General features: G+C 44.1%; 1 protein-coding gene across 3 annotated transcripts in view; it reads left to right on the forward strand.

Annotated features, from left to right (window-relative positions):
• The window catches only part of GSAP (gamma-secretase activating protein), a 59,068-nt gene that overhangs the window by 24,624 nt on the left and 7,070 nt on the right, over positions 1-27,374 (forward strand). The window contains exons 17-28 of one of the 3 annotated variants that reach the window (XR_014175750.1): positions 2,215-2,284; positions 3,301-3,383; positions 4,065-4,118; positions 8,575-8,703; positions 10,290-10,342; positions 11,929-11,960; positions 14,542-14,603; positions 17,388-17,483; positions 19,007-19,077; positions 19,640-19,734; positions 22,811-22,907; positions 26,941-27,002. Coding sequence is in view for 2 of the 3 variants with exons in the window: in XM_081957957.1 (XP_081814083.1) it covers positions 2,215-2,284; positions 3,301-3,383; positions 4,065-4,118; positions 8,575-8,703; positions 10,290-10,342; positions 11,929-11,960; positions 14,542-14,603; positions 17,388-17,483; positions 19,007-19,077; positions 19,640-19,734; positions 22,811-22,930; positions 26,941-27,002 (927 nt within the window). In the remaining variant the exon portion in view is untranslated. Of the gene's footprint in view, positions 1-2,214; positions 2,285-3,300; positions 3,384-4,064; positions 4,119-8,574; positions 8,704-10,289; positions 10,343-11,928; positions 11,961-14,541; positions 14,604-17,387; positions 17,484-19,006; positions 19,078-19,639; positions 19,735-22,810; positions 22,931-26,940; positions 27,003-27,374 lie in introns of all 3 variants that reach the window. The other 2 variants (XM_081957958.1, XM_081957957.1) reach the window with 2 other exon arrangements.

Genomic DNA, 27,374 nt, shown 5'->3' on the forward strand with positions numbered 1-27,374 from the left:
CCTTCGCGGAGCTGGGGTGGGTGTGGCCTGCTTATGACACATCCTGCGCGCCGGCCGCCAGTTTAACACCCCTGCCATACATTGTTTGATGCAAATCCCAGCTAATGATAGCCTGTTTCCCTGAAAATATTATCCCCAGATAATAAGCCCAATCGGGCTTTTGAGCGCATGCGCTAAAATAAGCCCTCCCCCAAAAATAAGCCCTCCCCGAAAATATTGCAACACAGCAGCAGCCATGCGGTGACCTCGCTCGCCGCCTCCTGCACCTCAAAAATAATAAGACCTCCCTAAAAATAAGGCCAAGTGCTTATTTCGGGGGTCAAAAGAAAATAAGACCCTGTCTTATTCTTGGGAAACACGATAGTTTTCAAACACACTAGAATTCTTCCATTAGATGCACAAAACGCTTAAAAATTCTTAAAGGAACCACAATCAATTCTGAAAACTAGGCAGTCCACTTGCTACAGGTAGTCCGTGAATTATGTCCGATTGCTTCGAAGTTACAACAGACTTCAGAGCCTGTTTGGCCTAGTGGTTAAAGCACCAGACTAAAAAGCAGGAGACCATGAGTTCAAGTCCCACCTTAGCTGTAAAAAGCCAGCTGAGTGATTTTGGGCCAGTCTGTCTCTCTCTCAGTCCAATCAGGGCGCCATGATAGCAGTGCTCCAATATCTCATGGATTGCCACAAAGAAGAGGGAGTCCACCTATTCTCCAAAGCACCTGAAGGCAGGACAAGAGGCAATGGGTGGAAAGTAACCAAGGACAGAAGCAACCTTGAACTAAGAAATTTCCCGACAGTTAGAACAATTAACCCATGGAACAGCTTGCCACCAGAAGTTGTGGATGCTCCAACACTGGAGATTTTTAAGAAGAGACTGGACAGCCACTTGTCTGAAATGGTATAGGGTCTCTTGCTTTAACAGGTGGTTGGACTAGAAGACCTCCAAGGTCCCTTCCAGCTGTGTTATTCTGTATTCCAGATGTATCACCAGTTGCAGTATCTCATAATCAATTGACCAATTTACAACAGTTTACACGCACGCATGCGCGTACAAACAAAAACGGCATTTACCATATTTTTTGGAGTATAAGACGCACCCTTTTCTCTCAAAAAGAGGCTGAAAATCTGGGTGCGTCTTATACACTGAATACAGCATTTTTTTCCCTCCTGAAACCCCCGCCCCCTTCAACAAAATGGTCGTGCATTGCTTTTAGGAGGCTTTCAGAGTGCTCCTGGGGGCTGGGGAGGGCAGAAATGAGTGAAAAGCGGGCTGTTTTTTTGCTTAATTCCCCCCCCCCCCCCCGTCCCCAGGAGCACTCTATAAGCTTCCTAATGCCCTTTTTTGACAAAAATGAACCCGTTTTCATGAAAAAGGCCTGTTTTTTATCGTTTTGCCACACACACCCCACTCCCCCAAGCCTCCTAATGGTTATCCATGCCCTTTGGAAAAAAATGGGCCAATTTTCGTGAAAAACGGGCCATTTTTGAGAGGTTTGCAGAGTACAAAAACTTTTTTTTTTAAATTTGCCTCTACAAAACCTGGGTGCGTATTATACTCCCGAAAAATATTTCCAATTTCTGGCAAAAAAAAATTTAAAAACCCACCCATTGTGGACAATAAATTTTATTTATTACCTTTTTTTTAACCTTATTACCTTACTGCTGTTTCTTTACCCTAGCGGTTCACTTATCAACTGTTGCAAAGAAAGTCATAAAATCAGGCTCAGTCATGTGATGTCCTGTTTAACAACCGACATGACCTTTTTTTAAAATACGTTTTTATTAAATACACATTAAAAACATTGGACACAGAGCCCTCTTCCTGGCTTTGCCATTTCCGTACATATTTTGATATAACCACAAATACTATTCATCTTTGAACATTGCTATTTTGATATCACAAGCCTATCCCTTGTCCTCATTTGTCTCTTTGTCTAAATGAAGTCTGATTTCAGTTCTACTAATCTTCATTATTTTCAAGCGACACGACTTAATGACCGTAATTGCAGGCTCAGTGACAGTCCTGAATCGAGGACTAGCTGTCCATGGTAGTTTTTAAATGATTTTTTTTAGTTTTTCACTTGATTATTAGTAGTAGGCGACTTAGCCCTTGTTACACTAAGGCAGCCGTTCACAGGGAATTCAACTCCCTTTTACAAGGTGTGATGATGGCTTGCAGGTGATATCAGATTTGGTTTTCTCTTTTTAACAGATCATCCAGTGGCTTTCCGAGAACACATCAAGTTGTTTTGCATTTGATCCTATACAAGAACTAATCATTGGTAAGTGCTTTTATGCCTGGGGCCTTCCTACAAGGGTGCAGCCGTTAGGAGTATTCATCCTTCCGATGTTCTCGTCCGCGGTCTGCGGAGCTGGGAGCAGAGTTGGACAGTGAGGGAAGTTGGGGAGGAACATGGGCCAGTCCTGGAGTCTGGGGAAGGCTCGGACGAGGGCTCTGTGTCGGAGGCAGAGAGGGGGCCAAGGCCATCTGGTAGTTATGTGCTACCTCCGGAGTCTGACATCAGCGAGGCAGAAGAACAGTGGGAGCCTGTTCCCAGTGTGCACATGCGCAGAGCTGCCAGAAGGCAAGAACAATTAAGAAAACAGGAGCGACTCGGGAGTAAGGCTTGGAGATGATTGGTCCCTCCCATAGGACATAAAAGAGGAGTGAACCGGACGTGAGCTTTTGCAGGACACAATTAGTTCATCTCATCGGTTCAAGCTTTGAATAGTTCTGTTTGACTCTGTGCTGAGTTTGGCCTTGCTCAGCATTTGGCAATTAGGTCTCTGGCAGCATTCCCAGGGAGATAAGAAAGGTCAGCAGTTTGGTGGTTCGAATCTCTAGCGCCGCGTAACGGAATGAGCTCCTGTTACTTGTCCCAGCTTCTGCCAACTAGCAGTTCGAAAGCACGTAAAAGTGCAAGTAGAAAAATAGGAACCACCTTTGATGGGAAGGTAACAGCGTTCCGTGCGTCTTTGGCGTTGAGTCATGCCAGTCACATGACTACAGAGACTTCTTCGGACAGTGCTGGCTCTTCGCTTTTGAAACAAAGATGAGCACTGCCCCCTAGAGTCAGGAACGACTAGCACATATGTGCAAGGGGAACCTTTACCTTTAACCTCTCTTATTATAATAACACTGAAATCCTAAATCCTATTTAGTGAGTCAACTCCACTGAATTCAGTGGAACTCTCTTGCAAATAGAGCTACGGTTGAAGAGTAGTGCTAATTTTCACAGAGACGTGCAGTATTTTACTTGATGAAGTCAAGAGCCTATTTTTGTCTCAATGTTCTTAGCTTCTCTACACTGGAAATTGTGTCTGGAATCCAGCTACCTGGATAAGCTTTTGCTGTATACGTCACTGCCGAACTGGAAGAAGGTAAGAGATGTTCTAATAATCTACTTCTAATCTGAATGGAGGGAGGTCTTTTTATCATTAAATTCAGAGACAAATCTGGTTTCCTCCTGGAATTAAGGAGAAACTTCCTGACAGAACAATTAATCCATGGAAGAGCTTGTCTCCAGAAATGGTGGGTGCTCCATCATTGGAGGAGTTTAAAGAAAAGATTGGAAAAATCATTGGTCCAGAATGGAATAAGGTCTCCTGCAGGTTGGACTAGAAGACCTCCAAGGTCCCTTCTGTCCCTACAATTCTGTGATTCCACTAATCATAGAATTTAAGAATGAGCCAACAAGAAGAAGAACATAAGAATGACATAAGAACAGCTCATGGAAGAATAGCTCATAAGAATGGCTTATGGAACATAAGAAGAACATAAAAATCGCTAATTTAAGAATGAGCCAACAAGTCGTTCTCCTTGCTCATCGTGAATCTTCCCCATATGACACTTTATGGTCATAACCATGTAAAAAAAGCTGGGCGCTTAAAATATTTGGATTGATATTTTTTTTACAAAACATGCTTCTCTGAAATGGAAGGTTTAGAAGGTGAGGTCATTCTCCCTTTGGAGGCCAGATGTTCTTCAGCTTAATTAAATCATTCTGCTCCATTGATGCATTTCGCCTGAAAAGTTAACACTTGTTATTCCCACATTTGTAGGATATTCCTGGAATTCTGTGTGAAATGTACCTCATCTCGTTACCCTCTTTAAAGGTAAGTCTGCATAATAAAAATATAGTAACAATGTAGTTATTTACCATAATATGCATATACATAATATATCTATCTATCGCAGCCTGTTGTGCCTTAAAATGGCTTCTACTGTACCGCTGTAAAATGGCTTCTACTGTACAGCACAGTAGAGTTGCCATGATAACGGCTTCACAGTACTCCACAAGGGGGCTCCCTCTGCTAAGGGTGAAAATCCAACATTAGAAATTACATTTGGTCCTGATATTTTTCCCCTATAAATAAATGTAGGACATTTGTTGTGAATTGCACCTCATTTTATGACATTTTTTTGGCGTAGTTGTTAAGTGAATCACTGCAGTTGTTAAGTGAATCTGGCTTCCTTCTCCCCCTCAAAAGACAGTTGGCAGGGTTACATGTGATCCTAGGAAAACTGTCACAAATACCAGTTACCAAGCACCCAAATTTTGATCATATGGCCATGGGGATGCTACAACAGTCATAATAAGTGTGAAAACTGGTCATAAGTCATTTTTTTTCAGTGGCATTTGAACGGTCACTAAATGAATGGAGACAAGAATTGCCTGTATTCTTTGGAATCACTTGGCTAGTTCAGGCATAACATCCCAACTATGTTTTGGAAATCTAGTTTCCATCTTCCTTGAATCCCATCATCAATTTCAATCAGAACAGAGCTAGAAGGGGCCTTGGAGGTCTTCTAGTCTGGCCCCATTCAAGCAGGAGATCCTATGCCATTTCAGACAAATGATTGCCAAATCTCTTCTTAAAAACTTCCAGTGTTAGGGCATTCACAACTTCTGAAGGCAAGCCGTTCTCCTGATTAATTGTTCTCACTGTCAGGAAGTTTCCCCTTAGTTCCAGGTTGCTTCTCTCCTTGATTAGTTTCCACCCATTGCTTCTTGTCCTGCCCTCAGGTGCTTTGGAGAATACCATCTTTTTCGTACTACAAGACGCACTTTTTTGTCTCCCAAAAGTGGGTGAAAATGGCTGTGTGTCTTATAGACCGAATATTGCTGAAGCCACACACATCCACCATTTTTTGGCCTATGCACGCCCCTTTTTTCGGCCCGTTTTTGAGGCTTTTTTCAGCTCATTTTTGAGGGGGGTTGGGTCATTTCTGAGGCTTTTTTGGGCTGTTTTTGAGGCTTTTCTTGGCCCATTTTTTTAAAAAAGCCTCAGAAATGGGCCAAAAAAGCCTTATAAACGGGCCAAGAAAAGCCTCAAAATTGGGCCAAAATTGCCTTGAAAATGGGCCAAGAAAAGCCTCAAAAATGGTCCAAGAAAAGCCTGAAAACGGGCCAAAAAAGCCTCAAAAACTGGCTGGAAAAACCCCTCAAAAATGGGCCAACCCCCCCAAAACTGGCCAAATAACCCTCAAAAATGAGTAGAAAAAAAGCTGGAAAAGGGCCCCAAAAGGCCCCCAAAATTTGAAAATGTGGCATGCAGAGGCCAAAAACCATTTTTGTTGTTTTCCTCTTCTAAATTTACATGCATCTTATAGTCAGGTGCGTCTTATAATCTGAAAAATACGGTAGCTTGACTCCCTCTTCTTTGTGGCAACCCCTGAGATACTGGAATACTGCTATCATGTCACCCTTAGTCCTTCTTTTCCCGCGACTGGCCATACCCAATTCCGGCAACTGTTCTTCAGATGTTTTAATAATCTCCAGGCCTTATCCACTGTTTGGTTCCAGACCAGAATTGAAAATGGCTTGAAACCAATTTGACTACGAACAGTTTGCAACTGTTTTTTTTTTTTTAATTTACCAGTTGAGGTCACTCTTGTTCTACATTCTTTCTAAGCGATTATATCAAAAGAGGAGTATTTGTTGCAAAAGAGTAAAGCCTCATATTCTATAACTAGCATCTTGACATCACATCTTTAACATTTACACATGGAGACAATCCTAACTGCATTTAACAAAGCAGTTCCAGCTAACTTAGGAGGACAAATTAGTTTGGAATAGTTTACTGATGATTTCTGAGCAGGAATTTGTCATAAAATGAACACTGGCCCCCTTTTCCTTTGTGAAGCATTGCCGTACCCAGTAGGGTTTTTTTATTTTTTTTTGCAATGGGTTTGTTTGCAATTCCTGCTGGATGATCACATTTGTAAGGAATGGAGCACCCCAGGTGGTAGGTTTCATACTGGTATTATCACTGTAGGAGAACTGGGACGGTCGTGCTTCACAGGGAATTGGTGTTTAAAACAAAAGGATGGTGTAGTTGCAGCTGTTGGCTGTCTGAGGGTGCGATTAAAAACTTGTCATTTAAAAAGGGCTAAGGTCAACGTGCTCAGCTTTTACTATGAAGTAAAATGGAATTGATAGAACATGGGTGTCAAACTTGCTTCTCCCTTCATGGAGCGTGGGGGGGGGGAGATGGCCTGCATGTGACGCATCCAGCCCATGGGCCTCCAGTTTGACACCCCTGGGATAGATGGTGCATTCTGTACGTTTTGAGAGAAGCAGTGGCCGAATCTGGAGGGCGGAGTCAAAAGAGAGATTAGCCTAGAATCCCTCCATAGCCACAAATAGTCCCATTCCCCCTTTAATTCTGTAGATACTTATCTAATTCCTAGCAGGCGCTAACCATTAACAGAGAAGATTTCTATGCGTAGGTTTTTAGCAATAAATCAGTATAATTGGACCTTCATGTATGGACACAATCTTTCACACCTTGAGTTGGGAATATATGTCTAGTAAATAAATTAAATGCCAAGTCCTCCTCCATATATATTTGTGTTGCATTTGTGCTGATAAATAAATAAAGGGAGACTAGTATAGATCTATTTCAAGCTATTTAGCTCTCATCAGCTAGCCATACCCTTACTGGGAATTGAGGGAGTGATTGTGGTTGTGTTTAAGAGTCTGGCAGCCCCAAGATAGAAACTATTTTTAAACCTATTTGTTCGGCTGGTTATGCTTCGATGTCTTCTGTCCGATGTGCGAAGAGTCACTGCCCAGGGTGTGAATCATCTCTGAGTATTTTACTCTGCTAAAGCAGCGAGACCTGGCGATGTCATCCAATGGTGTTAAGAGGATAATCAATGGTTTCTGTGCCGAATTGATCACACTCTGTAGTGACTTCCTGTCTGCAGCAATTAAACCAACATACCATACTGTAATGCAGTATGTGAGGACATCAGCCGTTGTTCCACCTGATTTTTTTTACACGAAAGAAATGAAGTCTCTGTTGGGCCTTTCCAATCTTGAAAAGATTTATTTCTTGAAATAAATCAAATGCCAAGTCCTCCTCCTTAAATGTTAATCTCCGTTAACACTGCTCATTTTAGATACTGTACTTATCACACGTTTTAAAACGTATTAGTTGTGTGTTATCCACACCACTGCAAAGATTCCAAGGGTGTTAGAGACGTTGAAAAATAATCCCCCCCCCCCCAAGAAGAAACAATTGGAATTCGTATGAAGGTATACCTTTAAAAGAAAAACTAGCAATATGGAAAACATTTTCCCCCCGCTTCTTTCGTTGGGAATATAATTATTAATTCCATTGATATTAAATGGGGTTTGCTAAAAGGTGGAAATGCACTACATAAAATAGAGAATGGAAGGGAGATAAAGAGAGGGAAAGAAGGAGAAAGGAGACAGGGGAGAGGGAAGTAGAAGGGAGGGAAAGAGCAGGAGAGAGGGAAGGTGTGGAAAGAGAGGAGAGGGAGAGAGCATGGGAAAGTAGAGAAGAGAGAGAGGGGAGAGGGAAGAAGAAGGTAGGGAGGAGGAGAGGAGGAGAGCTGAAGACGAAATAAACTATAAGAGGAAAGAAGAGCAAATAAAAATTGAAGAGGCTTAATGGCAAAAAAGAATTGATATACTATTGAATACTCAAAAATGTTTGTTAAGATGTATAGGTATGCTTTGGATTACATGTATGTTTAAAAAAAAACTTTTCTCAAAAAAGAAAAGAAAAATAATTTCCCCCCCAAATCTTAGCCTCAACGAACAAAGCATCCATAAAATATCAATTTTACTCCCGCTGATATCCATATCGAAAATGAGTCGGAGGCAATACAGGTAGTCCTACGACCACAACTGAGCTCAGATTTTCGGTCGCTGAGTGAGTTTTGCCCCATTTTACGACCTTTCTTGCCCCGGTTGATAAGTGAATGACTGCAGTTGTCAGTAACCCGTTGTAAAGCGAATTTACGTCGCTTGTCAGACGGTCGCAAAAGGGGACCCTGGGACGCTGCAACTGTCATAAATGGGAGTCAGTTGCCAAGCGTCTGAATTTTGATCAAATGACCATGGGGATGCTGCAGTTGTGTGAAAAATGGTCATAAGTCCCTTTTTTTTAGTGCTGTGGTAACGTCAAACGGCACTGAACGAATGTTGTAAGTCGAGGTTGACCTGTAGACCATGTTTAATAACGTTGAGGAGGAAATAACTCTTACCGGAAACCTTCTCTCTCTCTCTCTTCCTCCCCATTTATTTGCTTATTTGAGGTGCGAAACTGCAAAGGTTTCTGGGAAAAGTTAAACCTGTACCTGGAATATGTGAAATATTTTGAACCGCCTTTGGATTTCAGCCACAAAGTGCTACGGAGGGAATGGTGTAAACTGCTTTCCGATGAGGTAAGTGACTTCCTGCTTTTAATTTGTTGAGCGGGTAGATGTTATGTCAGATTCATTACGCCAGGTTTCCCCGAACCTAAGACCCACCTGGAAAGTAATAGCAAGAGCACTTAGGCTTATATACCGCTTCATAGCGCTTTTATAGCTCTCTCTAAGCGGCTTACAGAGTCAGCCTCCCTCTTGCCCCCAACAATCTGGGTCCTCATTTGACCCACCTCGGAAGAATGGAAGGCTGAGTCAACTTTGAGCCTGGTGAGATTTGAACTGCCAAATTGCTGGCAGCCGGTGATCAGCAGAAGCAGCCTGCAGTACTGCACTCTCACCCCTGTGCCACCATGGTTCATAAATAAATAAGACCTTAGCACAGAGTTCTGTAATCTTAAACACTCAAAAGAGCCATTTGGACCCATTTCCCACATAACAGAAAACACCGGGAGCCACAAAACCTGGGTGGGTGTGGCCAATTCGACATCACTCACTCCCACCCAGTCACATGACACAATCACCACCACCCAGTCACGCCTACCCAGGTTTTGGGGCTCCTGGTGTTTTCTGTGGGAAACATAGTAGGATCACCCGACAGGGAGCCGCACCAGAGGGACGAAAGAGCCACATGTGGCTCCGGAGCCACGGGTTGCTGACACCAACCCTAGCATGAGTCTTCAGGATGCTCGTCATATAAGCCCTACCCCCCAAAATAAGCCCCAGTTAAGATTGTCAGTCAGATGGGCGCGTGTCTTATTTCTCAAAAAATAAGACCTATCCAGAAAATAAGACCTAATGCGTCTTTCGAAACAAAAATTAATATAAGACCCGGTCTTATTTTGGGGGAAACACGGATGCAGCAGTTCGCATGATGATCTTGTTGTGGGTTTGAATAAACAAATTTTTTTCCTCAAATCACCGGGCTGGATCTCAGGAAGACTATTGTTGTGCCAGTGCAAATCTTGCAATGCGCTGCAACAGACAGAAATTTTCAGGAGTGAAATTGCAAATTTGAGAAATAATGTTACTTGACATCACAAACAATTGCCACTTTAGGACACCGCACTCACTCTCCTGAACGGCCCAGGCATTCCAGAGTTATGCTGGAACACAGACACACACAGAGAGACACACCCCAGGATTGTCTTAATCCTCTCCCTCCCCCCAGGATTTGTTTCCAGAGGGTAAATCATCTGATTACCAAGTTTGGTTGAAATTGCTCGAAGTGCTCCATAGTTATGCTGGAACATACATACATACATACATCCTTTTAAAATTATATATATATATATTACACACACACACACACACACACACTGTATCCCCCTAAATAAGACCTCCCCAGATAATAAACCCAATCGGGCTTTCGAGCGCATGCGCTAAAATAAGCCCTCCCCGAAAGTATTGCAACACAGCAGCAGGCATGAGGTGACCATGCTCGCCGCCTCCTGCACCTCAAAAATAATAAGGCCAAGCATTTATTTTGAGGGTCAAAAGAAAATAAGACCCTGTCTTATTTTCGGGGAAACATGGTAATAAATAATAAAAGAAGATTGCGTGACTAAATTATTTTGCATGACCTTGTTCACAATTTCTTTCAGAAGACAGCGGCGAAAACATCTTACCTCAAAAGTATATTTGAAAACACAAAAAAGTGAGTCCATCCTCTTTATGGCATTCATTAAAGGGAAAATATTTGTCATTACAAAACCTAAATGCCCTTAAATCCGGGATGGCAAACCTATGGCAGGCGGAGCCATTTGTCAGGGCACGCGAGGCGTTGCCCTGTCAGGTTTTTGAGGCATTTTTCGCTAAGTGACTTCTGATTTGCTCAAGGGTCGTTTTTCATCCTCCGGAGCCTTCAGGGAAGCCTCCGGAAGGCCCCTGAAGGCTCCGGAGGGCTTAAACCGGCCCTACGAGCAAGCCGGAAGTCCGTTTCTGAACTTCTGGTTTGCCCATAGGGCCGGTTTTTCGCACCTCCAGAAGGTGAAAAATGGCCTCAAAAGAAGGTCGAAGTCAGCTGGCCAGCGCACGCATGCGCCGTGGTCAGCTGACAGGGCAACACCTCACCTTCCCTGACAAATGGCTCTGCGTGCCATAGGTTCGCCATCACGGGCTTGAGGGAATTTGGAACTCTTCTTGGCCTGCAGGATTAAACAGTGCTATTTTATATGCACATGGAACCTGGGTCCAAAAGGCTTATTGCAAACGTTTGTACATTTTTCATTTCAGTAGTGTAGATGACGCTCTTAAAATATGTGTCTTTTTTGTGGGTTTGCTTTTGTTTCTGTTTTCACTGAGGAAGAGTCAGGAAGGAGACTTAAGCAAGGGCAAAGGAAAAAGGGCTTATTCTGAAGAAACAACTGGATTTCAGTATACAAGGTTTTTTTTTAAAAGCTAGAAATAGATAGCATCAGTATAATCTGACGAGAAAAAAGTAGATGTGTCATTCCAGTTGATTGAAAACAGAATACAGAGTAAGAGAGTTGGAAGGGACCTTGGAGGTCTTCTAGTCCGACCCCCTGCTCAAGCAAGAGACCCTTTACCATTGTGGTCTACTTGAGGATTATTCTTCTTCCTCTTCCTCTTCTCCTCCTCCTCCTCCTCCTCCTCAAATTCTCCCTTCTCCTCCTCCTTCCTCTTCTTTTTCTTCCTCTTCCTCTTCCTCCTCTCCTCCTCAAATTCTCCTCCTCCTTCCTCTTCTTCTTTTTCTTCTTCCTCTCCTCCTCCTTCCTTTTCTTCCTTTTCTTCTTCCTCTTCTTCTCCTCTCCTCAAATTCTCCTTCTTCTCCTTCCTCCTCCTCCTCCTCCTCCTCCTCCTCCTCCTCCTCCTCCTCCTCAAATTCTCCTTCTTCTTCCTCCTCCTCCTCCTCAAATTCTCCTTCTTCTTCCTCTTCTTCTCCTCCTCCTCCTCAAATTCTCCTTCTTCTTCCTCCTCCTCCTCCTTTCCCTTCCCCTCCTCCTCCTCCTCCTCCTCCTCCTCCTCCTCCTCCTCCTCTTCCGAATGATAGCAATTCATAGCATAACCATATTCTCATCCACATTCATGAAGAATATAGATAGCTATTCCAGGTACACTATGCCTGATAATATCTTCCCCACTAATCCTTCCTGGTCCTATTTTGATTTGCATTGGGTTTTATTATACAAACCAATAAGCACGTATAGTTCTTGGATGTGTTGGCTTTTTAAAGTCACCCTCCACTGAAGCTATTAAGAAACATTGCTTCTTTTCTTCTAGGGTGCTTTCCAGTTTACATACATGGGAAACAGGTAAGATGAGTGGTGGTTTTTTTTTAATCTCAAAAGGCTGTAAGTAGCATCATCCTTCATTATGAGAGCCATTGCTTCACAGGATCTGGAGGTCCATAGATTTCTTATCTCCTTTTCTCCAGAAATCTATAAGATACGTGGGTGTAGATATCTTCCCTCAGCATCGGAGGATGAAGGAATCATGTCCTTCTCCACACTGGCAGGCCTAGTAGAGGAAGCGGGATTTAGAGGTTGAATGGGTGAAATTTGGGCCACATTATTTTGGGCAGGAGGAAGATACAGCCTTGACTTCATCTAGTCCAAGAAGAACCCGCTAAGGGCCATCTAATTCTTGGACTGATTAGATTCCCCCTCTCTGTTGCATTTTCCTACCTTGATCATAATGTGAGTCCTAAAGGATTCATGAACTTAAGTAAATCTGGTGATGTGTGTTGTTGGCATAAATCTCAACTCAAGATAAGTGTACAACTTCAGTGTAGAGAAAAGTAAAGGTCTCAGGCAGTTTTGGGGCTGTTTTGGGGGGCATTTTTGGGCTCTTTTCCAGGCCAGTTTTGGCTGTTTCTCATGCAGGTTTTGGGCTGTTTCTCAGGCAGGTTTTGAGCTGTTTTGGGGGGCATTTTGGGCTGTTTTTGAGGCAAAAACGGCCCCAAAACCAACCTGAAAAAGCCCCCCGGAAAACCACCATTTTTGGGCCCGTTTTCAGGCTGTGAAGACCTGCTGGCTGGCGCGCATGAAGAGCAGCAGGCGGCGGCACGCGTGCCCACACCCGGTGCTCTGCGTGCCGCAGGTTCGCTATCGCGGTTCTAACTCTGTAAATTAGCGCGTCTACTTTAACCTGTAAATTCGGTGAGGCGAAACACGGAACGTGGCCGTCTTTGTGTCTGAGGAAGTGAAGTCTTTTGCACCCTTAGATCTCTCTTCCGATCAGAGTAGATGTTTTTCTAGGGAAGCGTCCTTTGTTTTCTTCTTCAGAGAGTTTGCGCCATCTGTAACCTATAAATGTCAACTTCAAAGAAAAAGGGAAAGGACATTCCTGTCGTTCCACAAATTCTGGGACTTTGTTGTTCCTTGACTTGTGGTGAGGGGGAAAAAAAGTTTCTTGGATATTTCTTGGACTGTGTAGGGCAGCAGCTGAACGTATCTTGACTCGCCATATTGTTTTGCATACGCCTGTGGAGAAGCTGCTTCCTAGGGTTGCTGGTGGCTTATATAGATAAACTGTGGTTTATTCGCGGTTCTTGTAGATTGGAAGCGGCTGTGGCGCATGTTGAGAACACCAAGATGCTGACTTTCGGGAAGTTATATGCTTGTACACATTGCCTTATATGTTGATAAATACGAGCCTAGCCTACGAACAAATTCTTCGTTGTTGTTTTTTCTAAGTGCTGTTATAATTCCTATCCTTTCTACCACTTTGAGAAGTGGAAGTAAACAAAAATTATAATTATGACATAATGTTTGGCTATAACACCAAAGTCAGACACCTTATGTTATATTAACATAATGAAAAAGGCATAGGCACATTTATAAATAGGTCCCGATGCACATGTATCTATGTGTATGTGTAATAGTTATTTTTTTAAAAAAAAAAGAATAGCAATAACAATAGCACTTAGACTTAAATATTGTGCTTAAAGTGCTTTTACAGCTCTCTCTAAGCGATTTACAGAGTCAGCCTCTTGCCCCCAAACAATCTGGGTCCTCATTTTATCGACCTCAGAAGGATGGAAGGCTGAGTCAACCTTGAGCCGGTCAGGATTGAACTATTGACAGTTGACAGAGTCAGTCTGCAATACTGCATTTCTAACCACCGCGCCACCAGGATGTTGCGTTTATTGCGCTTCCATCTATTATTTGGTGGAAATATTTAAAACAAATTACAGGTAGTCCTTGGGTAATGATGGCAATTTGGAATTTCGGAACGGCCGTCATTAAATGACACAGTTGTAAAATAGGACATCCCAGGATGGTGTCGCTTAGCAACGGCAATCCCAGTTGACACTGTTAAGCAAGGATTGTGTGGGCTGCTGTTTGCAAAACAATATTGAAATGTAATATTTGTCCTCTAAACTAGCTGTTGTCTCTCTCCCCCTCTCTCTCCCCTTCCCTCTCCCTCTCTCCCCACTCTTGCCCTCTTTCCCTCCCTCCCTCTCTCTCCCCTTCCCTTCCTCTCCCCCCCTCTCCCTGTTCTCCCCTTTTCTCCCCCCCTCCCCTTTCCTCCCACTCTCCCCCTCCTTCCCTCCTTCCCTCCTTCTCCCTCTCTCCCCTCTTTCTCTCCTTCCCTCTCTCTCCCCTTCATTCTCTCTCTTCCCTCCCCCTCTCCGTTCTCCCTTTTTCTCTCTCCCTCCCTCCTTCTCTCTCCTCCTCCTTCCCTCTCTCCCCTCTTGCTCTCTTTCTCTCCCTCCTTCTCTCCCCATTCCCTCTTTTCCCCCTCTCCCTCTTCTCCCTTCCCCCCTCCCCTTCCTTCCTTTCTCCCCCTCCTTCCCCCCTCTCCTTCTCTCCCCCTCCTCCTCTCTCCCTCTCCCCCTTCCCCTCCTATACCATCTCTCTCCCCCTTTCTCCCTCCCTCTCTTACTTTCAGAAGAAAGAATAGCTCCTCTTTTTCAAGATGAAGATTACCACCAAAGCTTGTTAACAGGATTGGTAAGTGCTTGAGCACATAAAACATTTAATAGTATAAGGGAAATATACAGAAAATATACAGCAGATGTTATACTTTAATAGAAGAGCAAAAAAGATTATTAGGGGACTGGAGGCTAAAACATAGGAAGAACAGTTGAGGAATTGTCTATGTCTATTTGAGGGGCTGCCCCAAAGAAGAAGGGGTCAACCTATTCTCCAAAGCACCTGAAGGCAGGACAAGAAGCAACAGGTGGAAACTAATCAAGGAGAGAAGCAACCTGAAACCAAGGATAAATTTCCTGACAGTTAGAACAATTAACCAGTGGAACAGAAGTTGCCTCCGGAAGTTGTGAAGGCCCCAACACTGGAAGTTTTAAAGAAGAGATTTCACAATCATTTGTCTGAAATGGCATAGGGTCTCCTGCTTGAACAGGGGGTCAGACTAGAAGACCTCCAAGGCCCCTTCCAACCCTATTATTCTGTTTTTCCTTGATCAGCTACCCTTTCCCTTCATTGGCAAAACAGCTTCATAGAAAAGTCCGCCAAACATGTTCAGTCGGAAACATTGCCTACTTGGCCAATTTAAAAGATGACGTTTTGCCCAGCAAGTTCAACGTTTGATGATTTCATCAACGTGTCCGTGTGAGTCTTCTTGGCCACAGGGTGGAAGTAGCTTGCCTCGCATCCTCCTGCCAAGATAGATTTCTTTTTTTTTTCTTTTTCTTTTTTTGGCTTTCTAGTTTAAGAGATCGAGAATTCTCCGTGTCTCTATTCCAAGTATTAACTGGAACCAACTGCATTTTCAAGATCAGTGAAAGTTAGCTTCTCGCCAACTAATTCTCTGCATTTTTTTTAACATTAGGGCAGTTTTAACCATCTCCTAACTGGGATGACAAGGATGGCTGAAAAAGAACCCACTAAATAGGTTATTTTTAATGATCAGCTAGCAGAAACATCATGTTGTGGCCCGCCAGTGGAGGACATTGAGGAGGTTGGGGAGGAACCTGGGCCAGTCCTGGAGTCTGGGGAAGGCTCTGATCAGGGCTCTGTGTTGGAGGCAGAGAGGGGGCCAGAGCCATCTGACAGTTATCAGCTGCCTGCAGAGTCAGACATCAGTGAGGCAGATGAACAGTTGGAGCCTGTTCCCAGTGTGCGCATGCGCAGAGTTGCCAGATGAAGGAAACAGCTAAAGAACAGGGGTCGACTTGGGAGTAAAGCCACAGGTGGACGGTGAATGGCCCCTCCCACAGGGAATAAAAGAGGAGCGAAAGGGGAGTGGAGTTTGCAGGAGACCATTAGTTCATTCCTGCATTCTTGCCAAGTATTGCGGTGTCCGAAAGATATCGGCCTGGCCACTCTCCAAGCCTGTTAAAGGTCGGCAATTGTGAACTATCTTGAAAGACTGCAGGAGAGGAAAGACTTTGCTGGAGAGGAATTCACTGTCAATTAAAGAAAAGGGGTTTTATCGGGACGAGGACTTGGCTTCATGCTGCTGGGGAAGCCTAGGTCAGAACAGACCACTGAATCATTCCCTTGCTATCTAAGACATCTTTAGCAACTGAAGTTCCAGCCTTTTGCTCTCTGGAACAGATATTGTGATTTCCCCACACTTTCTTTTGTGCAGAAAATTCCTCGGTTGTGTTCTGACCCAGGCTTCCTTAACAAGCAAGAAGCGGAGTCTTGGTCCCGGCAAACCCCTTTTATTGACACGACTGTGAATTCCTTTCATTCATAGTCCGCAAGGTTTAGCAAAGAGGAATATTCAGAGGAGTATTTATCAACACGAACCTTATCTTGCTTGGCAAGCTGCCAAATAACTAGTTTCCAAGTGCAGGGCAAGGCAAAACTTGGCACAGAGTCTCTTACAGTTGCAAACAGAACTTTCCTCTCTTGACACGACTGAATGAATGAATTGTTTCCTGCAAAAGCCCACTCCCCGTTCGCTCCTCTTTTATTTCCTATGGGAGGGGCCAATCACCTCCAAGGTGTGGCTTTACTCTTGAGTAGACCTTGCTTTTTTAGTTCTTGCCTTCTGGCAGCTCTGCGCATGTGCACACTGGGAACAGGCTTCAGCTGTTCTTCTGCCTCACTGATGTCTAACTCCGAAGGCAGCTGAGCACTGCCAGATGGCCTTGGCCCCATCTCTGCCTCCGACACAGAGCCCTCATCAGAGCATTCTCCAGACTCCAGGACTGGCCCATGTTCCTCCCCAACCTCCTCGTTGTCCGAATCTGCACCCAGCTCCACAGGCCACTGGCCGGCCACAATAGATTGGCTTATGGTTTCCAACTCACAAGATTACTTCTTGATAGTAAATGCTTTTAAATGTATTTTAAATGCTTTACTTGAATGTACAGTGCTTATAACCTCCTCCATTTAAGCATTTAATTATTTATGTATTTAAATATTTAAGTATTGATTTATTTTTGTACTTTTTTATGTATTCCATTGACTGTACACCGCCCCGAGTCCCTTTTGGGAGAGGGGGCGGTCTATAAATATGAATAAAAGTAAAAGTAAAGTAAATAGTAGAAGTCATATGATTCTGTGGCTCTTTGCTTGCAGTCCTAAGATTACACACGAGAGTTACATTTATTTTCAGAATATTTTAATATTAGTTGTTCACATATTTTTACGAAGGGGCCCTTGGTGTTCTCTGAGCGTGGTTGTTTTCTTGCAGACGTTTCGTTGCCATACTAGGTAACAACATCAGTGCTAGCAAGAAAACAAAGAGCATCAAAGACCCCACATTTCTACTCCAAGTGACGTATATTCTCCTTTATGGGTATATATATTTTTTTACAGATGGTGGCACAACTGAAAGAGCATCTCCTAAGACCCCTGCGGTACGTTGGCCAAAAAAAGATTGATCAGATAGCTGTGGATTATGTTTCAAAACTGGTAGGTTTCTTTTTCAAAATATATTATTATTTTTGGGGGAAATCCTGTATCGAATTTGGTCAATCTTTTGGGAAGGGGAGGGTTGAGGAATCGGTGTGGCTAAATCTCTTAAGAAGCTGCGGTTTTGTTAAATCGTTTTTTGCCTTTAACTGTGCTCATATTTGGCTTATATTATAGTTTTCGTCAATTTCCGCTTCTCAAAATGATAGGAAAATAGGCTGTGTGTTTGCTGCAAAGAAAGAAAGAAAGAAGGAAGGAAAGAAAGAAAGGAAAGAAAGAGAAGGAAGGAAGGAAAGAAAGAAAGAAAGAAAGAGAAAGAAGAAAGAAAGAAAGAAAGAAAGAAAGAAAGAAAGAAAGAAAGAAAGAAAGAAAGAAAGAAAGAAGAAAGAGGTTGCAAATTGCTTACCTCTGTTTAGCTCTCAAGAAGTGCTTGTGTGTTTGGATTTTGACAGGAGCTGAACAGAATTGAAAGACGACGATTAATGATTTCCAAAGAAAACACTTTTTCCACTAGTGTCTTTTGGAAAACCATCTAGCTTTTTTCTCCAGAAAGCTATCTAACTCCCCCCCCCCCCCCCGGGAAGCCATCTAGCAGTTTTCCAGAAAGCCAGCTAGCGTTTCTCCAGAAAGCCATCTAGCTTTTCTCCCCAGGAAGCCATTTAGCAGCTTTCCAGAAAGCCATCTAAGCTTGGTTTTTTCCTCCAGAAAATGATCTAGTGTTTTTTGGAAAACCGTCTAGCTTTTCTCCCCTGGAAGCCATTTAGCAGTTTTCTAGAAAGCCATCTAGCTTGGTTTTTCTCCAGAAAGCCATCTAGTGGTGCTGTTTTTTGTTTTTTGTTTGGAAAACCGTCTAGCTTTTTCCCCCTGGAAGCCATTTAGCAGTTTTCCAGAAAGCCATCTAGCTTGGTTTTTCTCCAGAAAGCCATCTACTGGGGTTTTTTTTTGGGGGGGGGGGGGGGAACCATCTAGCTTTTTCCCCCGGGAAGCCATCTAGCTTTTTTTTTTCCTGGAAAGCCATCTATAGAATTTTTCCAGAAGGCCATCTAGCTTTTTTGTTTCTGAAGTGCTGTGTGCCCCCCTCCCACCGATCTGTTTTAGCTGACAGAGGGCTATCAAAACAAACTCAAAACAAAACAAGATACATGTTTTCCCTTTTGCATTTGAGCATCCAAGAAGGGAGAGGAAAGGAAAAAGGGAAAGAGGAAAGAGAACAAAAAAGAAGGGAAGAGAGCAAGGAAGGAAAAATAAGGAAAGAGGGGAAGGAAGAAGAAAGGAGAATGAAGAGGGGAGGAGAAAGAAGAGAAGGAAGGAAGGAAGGAAGGAGAGAGATTAAAATGAAAGTGAGGGAGCATCTGAGGAAAGTCCTGCCTTAGCACTTGGCCACCACAGGTGCCCCCAACACAAAGTGGCCAACACACACACAAACACAAACACACTGAGGTCAAACATAACCCTGATGCGACCCTCAATGAAATCAATATGACATCCCTGGCAGAGTTCTCTTTTTTCTCTTATATTTGCAGCTGGACCTAATTTGTCGGATGATGGAGAATGTTCAGAGGAAATACAGTCCTAGTTCCTTGTCCTTCTCGTGGTAAGCAGTTAATTTCCACACATAGTCAGCACTGTTGAGACTCTGGAAAGAGAGCAGAGAAGAGCAACAAAGATGATTAGGGGACTGGAGGCTAAAACATAGGATGGACGGTTGCAGGAACTGGGTATGTCTAGTTTAATGAACAGAAGGACTAGGGGTGACAGGATCGCAGTCTTCCAACATCTCAGGGGCTGCCCCAAAGAAGAGGGAGTCAAGCTATTCTCCAAAGCACCTGAGGGCAGGACAAGAAGCAATGGGTGGAAACTAATCAAGGAGAGAAGCAACTTAGAACTGAGGAGAAACTTCCTGACAGAACAATTAATCACTTGCCTCCAGAAGTTGTGAATGTTTGAACATCTGACTGACTGCGTGAAGCACCGTGTCTCCTGCTCTGCACTCATTTCCCTTCCTCCCTCTGCCCAAGAACTTCAAGGGGAATATGATTTATGAAGCAGGATAACCCATTGTAAGGGGCAGGATTGTTTCGCTGTCTGCCGCTGTGCAACGTTTGCAATTCACGTCCTTGTATTATTATTATTAATAATATTATTATTTTGTACAGCAGGCCACCAGAGAAAGCAAACGAGGTCATCGTCTTCCATATCATGTGTCGGATTCTGCAGGCAGCCAGCGGGATGTGTCTGCCTCTGCCCCCAGGTGAGTCCTCCAGCTGCAGAGGCCCAGCTTCCGTCAGGCTCCAATAGCCACCCTATGTAACCCTCTATGCCCCTCCAAAGCTACGTATTCTAACATAATTGGTGCCCTCAGAGGTTGGTTGTTTTCCTGCAGACATTTCATGAGCCAAACTAGGTAACATCATCAGTGCTAACTAACATTGTTATCTAGTTTGGATAATGAAACCTCTGCAAGAAGGCAACCAACCTTAGAGAGCACCAAGGACCCCACGTTCCTCCTCTTCCTCCTTCTCCTCTTCCTCCTTTCTACAAATTCTACTCCCTTCTAACACTGATGATGTTACCTAGTTTGGTAATGAAACGTCTGCAAGAAAGCAACCAGGCTCATAGAGCATGAAGGATTCCACAGTCGTTGTCCTCCTCTCCCCCCTCCTCTTCTTCTTCCTCCTCCTCCTCCTCCTCCCCCTCCTCCTCCTCTTCCTCCTCCTTTCTACAAACCCTGCTCCCTTCTAACACTGATGATGTTACCTAGTTTGGTAATGGAACGTCTGCAAGAAAGCAACCAGGCTCATAGAGCGTGAAGGACTCCACAGTCGTCATCCTTCTCCTCCTCCTCTCCCCTTTCACTTCCTCACCCCCCTCCTTTCCACAAACCCTACTCCCTTCTAGCACTGACGACGTTACCTACTTTGGTAATGAAACGTCTGCAAGAAAACAACTAGGAAGCTGCAGCGGGGGGGGGGGGAGGTGTATCGCGCACATTGCAATGACGAAAAGATTAGCCATCCCAGTCTTATTTCATTCTGGTGAAATGGTTGTCCAGTCTGTTCTTAAAAACCTCCTGCGCCCACCACTGCAGAAGATGAGCTGTTCCGTTAGTTCAGGGGTGTCCAAACTTGGGAACTTTAAGACTTGTGGACTTTAATTCCCAGAATTCCCCAGCCAGCATGGCTGGCTGGGGAATTCTGGGAGTTGAAGTCCACAAGTCTTAAAGTTCCCAAGTTTGGACACCCCCTGCGTTAGTTAATTGTTCTCACTGTCAGGAAATGTCTCCTTAGTTCCAGGTAGCTTTCCTCTTCCCCCCCATTACTTCTTGTCCTGCCCTCTGGCGCTTTGGAGAATTACTCCCAAGAAGCACAAAGAGAACAAGGAGTTCTGAGAAGAAACTTTATCAACATCTTAATACCAAGACGTTGCTGTACATGTTTTTCCAAAACAGCGAAAAGGTTATCCTTGTCCCCCAAACCCCATTTGACTTGGTTTTTGTTTTTTTTAATCGGACGAAGACGGGGTCTCACCGGAAAACGTGGCTAATGGTTTTCGTCCCTTGTGAAACCATTGTGAGTTGTGAGGGCGAGACGCTTGAGGCTGCCTTCTGTCAAGGCATCGTGGGTTGTTGTTTTTTAATATTTCCTAAGAGATGGGAGCTATTTTTTGATAAGTCCGAGGACAGATGAAAATGTTAATGTCCCCTAGAGGACAGATTTTTATGGAGGAACAAGTTTTGGAGATGGAAATCATTACAGAGCGTTAGTTCATAATTGTTGAAGTGGGATTTTTTTTTTTATTGCTTTTATTCATTTTTTGGGTACTGCTATGGGAGACAGAATATTGTCGAGAACAGTGAGGGCTAACCTTTCTTGTCATCGCGTGTTGAAAGCACGTGTGTGCACGACAGCCCAGACCCATAATGCAATGCATGCGTAACCCCCCCGTGTGTGCCCCGCCCCTTACGCATGCACACACGCACACACACACCGTGCAAGCGCATGCAACCCCCCCCGCTCCCCTACCATCTCTTGCCCATTTTTGGCTTCCAGGTTGGTGCAGAAGGCTTTCCAGGCCCAAAACAGGGCGTGGCAGCACTGCGCGAGGCCCCAAAATGCGCCCCTGTGCATGTGCTCACATGTGCCCCACATGCGCCCCGCCCCATTTGCATGTGTGGCAGAGACCTGAAGACCAGCTGGCCAGCGCTCGTACATGCGCGGTGGAGCTGGGCGGGGGCGGTAGCTTCCCCGCGTACGTGCCTATAGCCCACGCACCAAAGGTTTGCCATTACGAGTATAGAAGTTTAAAAGATAAACCCCAGTCCTGCTTTTAATTGGCAGAGAACGCCTTGCGATCACGGCTAATTATAGCGTCAACTATAAGGAAGCAGGAAGTTGCATCACCTTTGAAGTACTTAACTTACACATTTACCTAGTTTTCTCCTAGCCAGTTTGGTCTAGTGCAAGGGTATCAAACTCAAGGCTTGGGAGCTGGATCCAGCCCTCGGGGTGCTTAGATCTGACCAGTGGGGCCATCCTGGAAACAGCAAAGGACTTGACAGCGAAACAGAGCTCAGGAGGTCCTGCCGCGGCCCTCCGGAGCTCCGTTTTTGCCGGCAGAGAGTTGCAGGAGGACATCACAGCTGAAAACGGAGCTCGTAAGGGGCACGGGTGGCCCTCCCGAGCTCCATTTTCACTGGCAGAGGGTTGCAGGGTGCCGTCACAGCTGAAAACGGAGCTCGTAAGGGGCGCGGGTGGCCCTCCCGAGGTCCATTTCCGCTGGCAGAGAGATGCAGGAGGATATCGCAGCTGAAAACGGAGCTCGTAAGGGGCGCGGGTGGCCCTCCCAAGCTCCATTTTCGCTGGCAGAGGGTTGCAGGGTGCCGTCACAGCCACAAATGGAGCCCGTTTTCACTGGCAGATCGGTCGGGCCACCACAGGTGCCCCCGACACAAGTGACGTGGAGCTGGCCATGCCTACCCTGGCCTTCAAGGTCAAATACAACCCTGATGCGGCCCTCAATGAAATTGAGTTTGACACGCCTGGTCTAATGGTTCAGGCTAGAAAATGGGTGACTGTGAGTACTAGTCCCATTTTAGCCATGAAATCCAGCGGGGTGACTATGGGCCAGTCCCTCTCTTTCGGCCCAATCCACCTCACGGTGTCGTGGTGGTGGGAAAAATAGGAGGAGGAAGGCGTAGTAGACCTGTGTTCAGATAAATACAATTGACACAAGGCGCTCTCAACCCCGTTTCTCGTGTGCTTCGTTCTGCGGTTCCCCAGGGAAGTTGCACTTCTCCTTCTACTTCCTTCATGTCTTCCTTAATACAGGATTCCACACTCGGCACCTGGAAGTGGGGATGAGGTGCTTCCCTTTGCACACGGTCCTGCAGTACATTGACCACGGAGTTCTGCATCTAACAGAAAAGTACGTCCTGAATCTTTGGAAAGGTAATATTCCGTCTGCGGATTAGAGCAGCTGTCCCCAACAGCATGGCAACTTTAAGGCCCGTGGATTTCAATTCCCAGAATTCCCTGGTGGCCCCCCCCCTGAAATGGGCTGTGCTGAAATCCAAGCAGGATTGCTAGCCTCAGAGTAGAGAAGAATAAGAATAGGAATAGAATAGTAACTTTATGGTCACTTTGAATGTACACTAATCAGGATACATTAAAATGAAATTTCGTTGCGTACAGCTTGCCTGGTATTCAGCCGGTACGGAGCGGTTCATTTGAACCAGTAGCGGAAATTGTGGGTGGGCCTGCCCACCCGCCCCAGCTCTATGCTGTCCTATTTAGGCACGTTTTTGAGGCTGGGCACATGTGTGGAATGTCCGTGCGCGAAGAAAGCGCATGCATGGAAGGCTGGGCGCATGCGCAGCGAACCGGTGGTAACAAAATAGGAAACCCACCACTGGTTGCCACCTCCAATATACACTACATAAACATGGCCAAATAAAGAAATAATTCAATACAAAATTATGTACATGTGGTACGATGGCCATAACTTAAGTCAAGGGTCTTTTCCTTTAGTGCTTTTCTAATTTGAGTGGTTGCTGAATTAATGGCTGTTAAGTCAAGGACGGTTCGTACAGATTGTCGTCTGCGCCATGGTGGCACAATGGTTATGGTGCAGTATTGCAAGCAAACTCTGCCCGCTGCCAGGAGTTCGATCCTGACCGGTTCAAGGTCGACTCAGCTTTCCATCCTTCCGAGGTCGGTAAAATGAGGACCCAGATTGTTGGAGACAACAGGCTGACAATTATAAACAGCTCATAGCGGTATATAAGTCTTAAGTGCTATGACTATTGCTTACACGAATAGTGGCTACTATTACACATAGGCTAAGCTTGCACGTAGGATAACAGGTGCCTCTTACCATTCTTTAAGGAAGTCTCCATTCTGGGGAGTTTGTCAGAGTTTGCAGCAGCAATCACATCCAGAAAGCACACACGGGTAACTGATTCAGCAGGATTCATTAACTTCTCTTTATTATATAATATAACACATGAAGTAAATATACAATACCAAAATGTGGTAGCAAATACAAGCAAACACAAGCAGAGGAGCGAACAGTTTCAGTTCAGAGCAGCAGACTAAATTCAGAGCTCAGCACAGACTCAGAGCTTTAGTAAAGAAGTTAAGCTAAGCCACACCCAGGCTCCTAGCTGTCTCCAGCAAATACTGTTTCAGTTTCCAAACAGCCCTCATTGGCTGACTTCACTGCTATGCCTATTCATTGGCTGACCTTGTTACCATGCCTCTGCCAAGTCATGAACTCTCATACACACTGACAGAGTTGAAGTCCACAAGTCTTAAAAGTTGACAACTTTGGGCATTTAGCGACCTCTTGTTTTTAGTAGTCCTTTTTAGACAAGAAAAAAAAAGCCCAGGCGGAACAGGGAATCCCCGATAAGGCAGCCTGTGATTTTAAATTGATGGACGTACTGGGAATTTGCCGTGAGTCACAGCCACAAGGCTTACTCGGTGTTGCAAGCATCAGTGAATCAGCGAGGCAGATGCAAACTTGAAAAAAAAGCATATTTCGTTGGCATTTCTGTGCCTTTTGATACTTGCAACATTGCATGTTTGACATTTTTTGGTAACTATTTGTGTATTGTTTTCTATCGCACATTCCATTTCTATGTTGAGCCGTGTGTTCTCTAAGTGTCCAAGGTGTTAACATACAAACATCATCACAGTCACATCACAATACCGCTTAGACTGATATACCGCTTCATAGTGCTTTTACAGCCCTCTCTAAGCGGTTTACAGAGTCAGCCTCTTGCCCCCTACAATCTGGGTCCTCATTTTACCCATCTTGGAAGGACAGAAGGCTGAGTCAACCTTGAGCCTGTTAGGATCAAACTCCTGGCAGTGGGCAGAGTTAGCCTGCAATACTGCATTCTAACCACTGGGAGGGAGGGAAGGAAGGAAAAGGAAAGGAGGAAGGAAGAACTGAGACTGATATACCCCTTCACAGTGCTTTTGCAGCCCTCTCTAAGTGGTTTACAGAGTCAGCCTCTTGCCCCCTACAATCTGGGTCCTCATTTTACCCACCTCGGAAGGATGGAAGGCTGAGTCAGCCTTGAGTCTGGTGGGATTTGAACTACCAAACTGCAGCTAGCAGTCAGCTGAAGTAGCCTGCAGTACTGCACTCTAACCACTGTGCCACCTTGGTTCTATATAATATATATAAACTATCTAAGGCTCTCTCTCTCTCTCTCTCTCTCTTTCTCTATCTTTCTATCTATCTATCTATCTATCTATCTATCTATCTATCTATCTATCTATCTATCTATATCTATATCTATAAACAAATATGCAATAATATATAAACAAATATGCAATAATATATAAACAAATATGCAATAATATTAATCATTATTACAACGTATACTATCTTCCATTATAGCATCAATTGTATAACCATCAACATATTTACGTCTCGGTTTTTCTTTCTCATGTAGTCCATATTTCACATAAACCCACTCCTCTAACCTCAATATCTGTCGTTTAACCATTTGTAGAATAGTTCCCGTGTTATAAAATAATCCGAATCTTCTTTTCCTTTGATTTTCAGATTTTTAGATTTTTAGATTATTATTATTATTATTATTATTATTATTATTATTATTATTATTATTATTATTATTATTATTATTATTATTATTATTATTATTATTATTATTATTATTATTATTATATTGTCTGCAGGGGCTTCTGGGTTTTTCCAGCATTGTGCATATGTAATCCTAGCTGCCGTTAGGATATGTAAAACCAGGGGTGAAATGCTTCTGGTTCGGGCGAACCGGTAGCCAGCTGTGCAACCATCAGCTGTGCCACATGATTTATATACGCTAGAAATTACGCAAGACAGCTGATCGTCACACAGCTGATCGTTGGAACTTTTAAAAAAAACTTAGGATTTTTTTTACTACCAGTTCGGGTTTTAAAAAAAAGTTTTGATGATCAGCTGATTTATATTTGCTAGAAAGCAGGAAATCCTGCTTTTAGGGAATCTAAATCGCGCGGCACAGCTGTTCCCCCCACCCTCACCGTTCTACTTACCTTTGCAGACTCAGAAAAGGCTTATTAGCGCCTGCAGGGTACATGCACACAAAGTGTGCTTTTAGTGCACATGCATGCACAAAGCCAAACCGGTAGCAGACTTCAGAGCATTTCACCCCTGTGTACAACCTAATATGTGACAGTTAGAACAATATCCTTATTATAGTTTCCTGTTCTGACCCCCCTCTCCACGCCTGTGAATAAACCAGGACACAGAACACTTGGCTGTTTGCCACTGTTTAATAACAGAGATAACAAATCCTTTGGCTGAGGGCCCAGACAACTCACGTTCAATAGATTAACTCTGCAGCAACCCAGATGTCAAATGAAGCCACGCAGATAGTCCAAACAAGCAGACATGGCTAGAATGCATAGATTTTCTTAACTACTAATTCGAACGGTTGTTTCCTGCAAATGTCCCCTCCCAACGCCTCACCTATAATCTCTCTTGAGAAGGGTCACTCCACAACCACCTGTGCTTAATCATCTTCTGTGAGTCTGCCTATGGAGTTGATGCTTCCGTTTCTCAGCCCTTCTCAATCTAGCATCAGGGACAAACTGCCTTTGATCCTCCCCACTGCTCCATGCCTCAGGCGCCTCCTGGTGGCCAACCAGTCTCTCTGGTCCCTGCTCTGAGTCTGAACCCTGCATAGGGTCCTCCACATCGTCCAGGGCAGACTCATATGGTTCCTCGCTATCCAAGTCCATCAGCAGCTCAACTAGATCCTGCTGGGCCACAACAGTTTCCTGGAATATAGTTTTCATGCTAGAGACTTCCTGATCCATATTTTTTGATGCTTTCCTCCGAAACTGCTAATATTTGCAAGATAGCAATAGAACGTAGACTTACTCTGCGTGGGTCCTTTTATCATATCTTTTGGTTTATTTTTAAGAAACAGACAACACCGAACAGAACGTGAAGCTCAAGTTAAGTATCCTGGCAAGACTTCCCCAGGTAATTATAAGTATAATCTTTATTGTCATTGTACTTAAATACAACGAAATTATTAACTAGCTTCCATATTTAGTCAACCAGTCTTGCCTCTGTTTACAGCAATAAATATATTTTTGGTTGATCCCAGGTAAGGTCAGCCAAGAACTTCTATTCTCTTGTAAAATATTATTAACTACATTTGAAAAAAATATGAGAATGAGTGATATATTATCACACACACACACACACACACACACAGAGAGAGAGAGAGAGAGAGAGAGAGAGAGAGAGAGAGAGAGAGAGAGAGAGAGAGAGAGAGCAAAGAGAAACAGAGATGGTTAAACGGATTCATTTATCCAAAGAAGAGAATAAATCTATTTAATTTTATCTCCG

Source organism: Natrix helvetica, assembly GCF_964273705.1.
Source record: "Natrix helvetica genome assembly, chromosome: 6".
Taxonomy (NCBI): Eukaryota; Metazoa; Chordata; class Lepidosauria; order Squamata; family Natricidae; genus Natrix; species Natrix helvetica.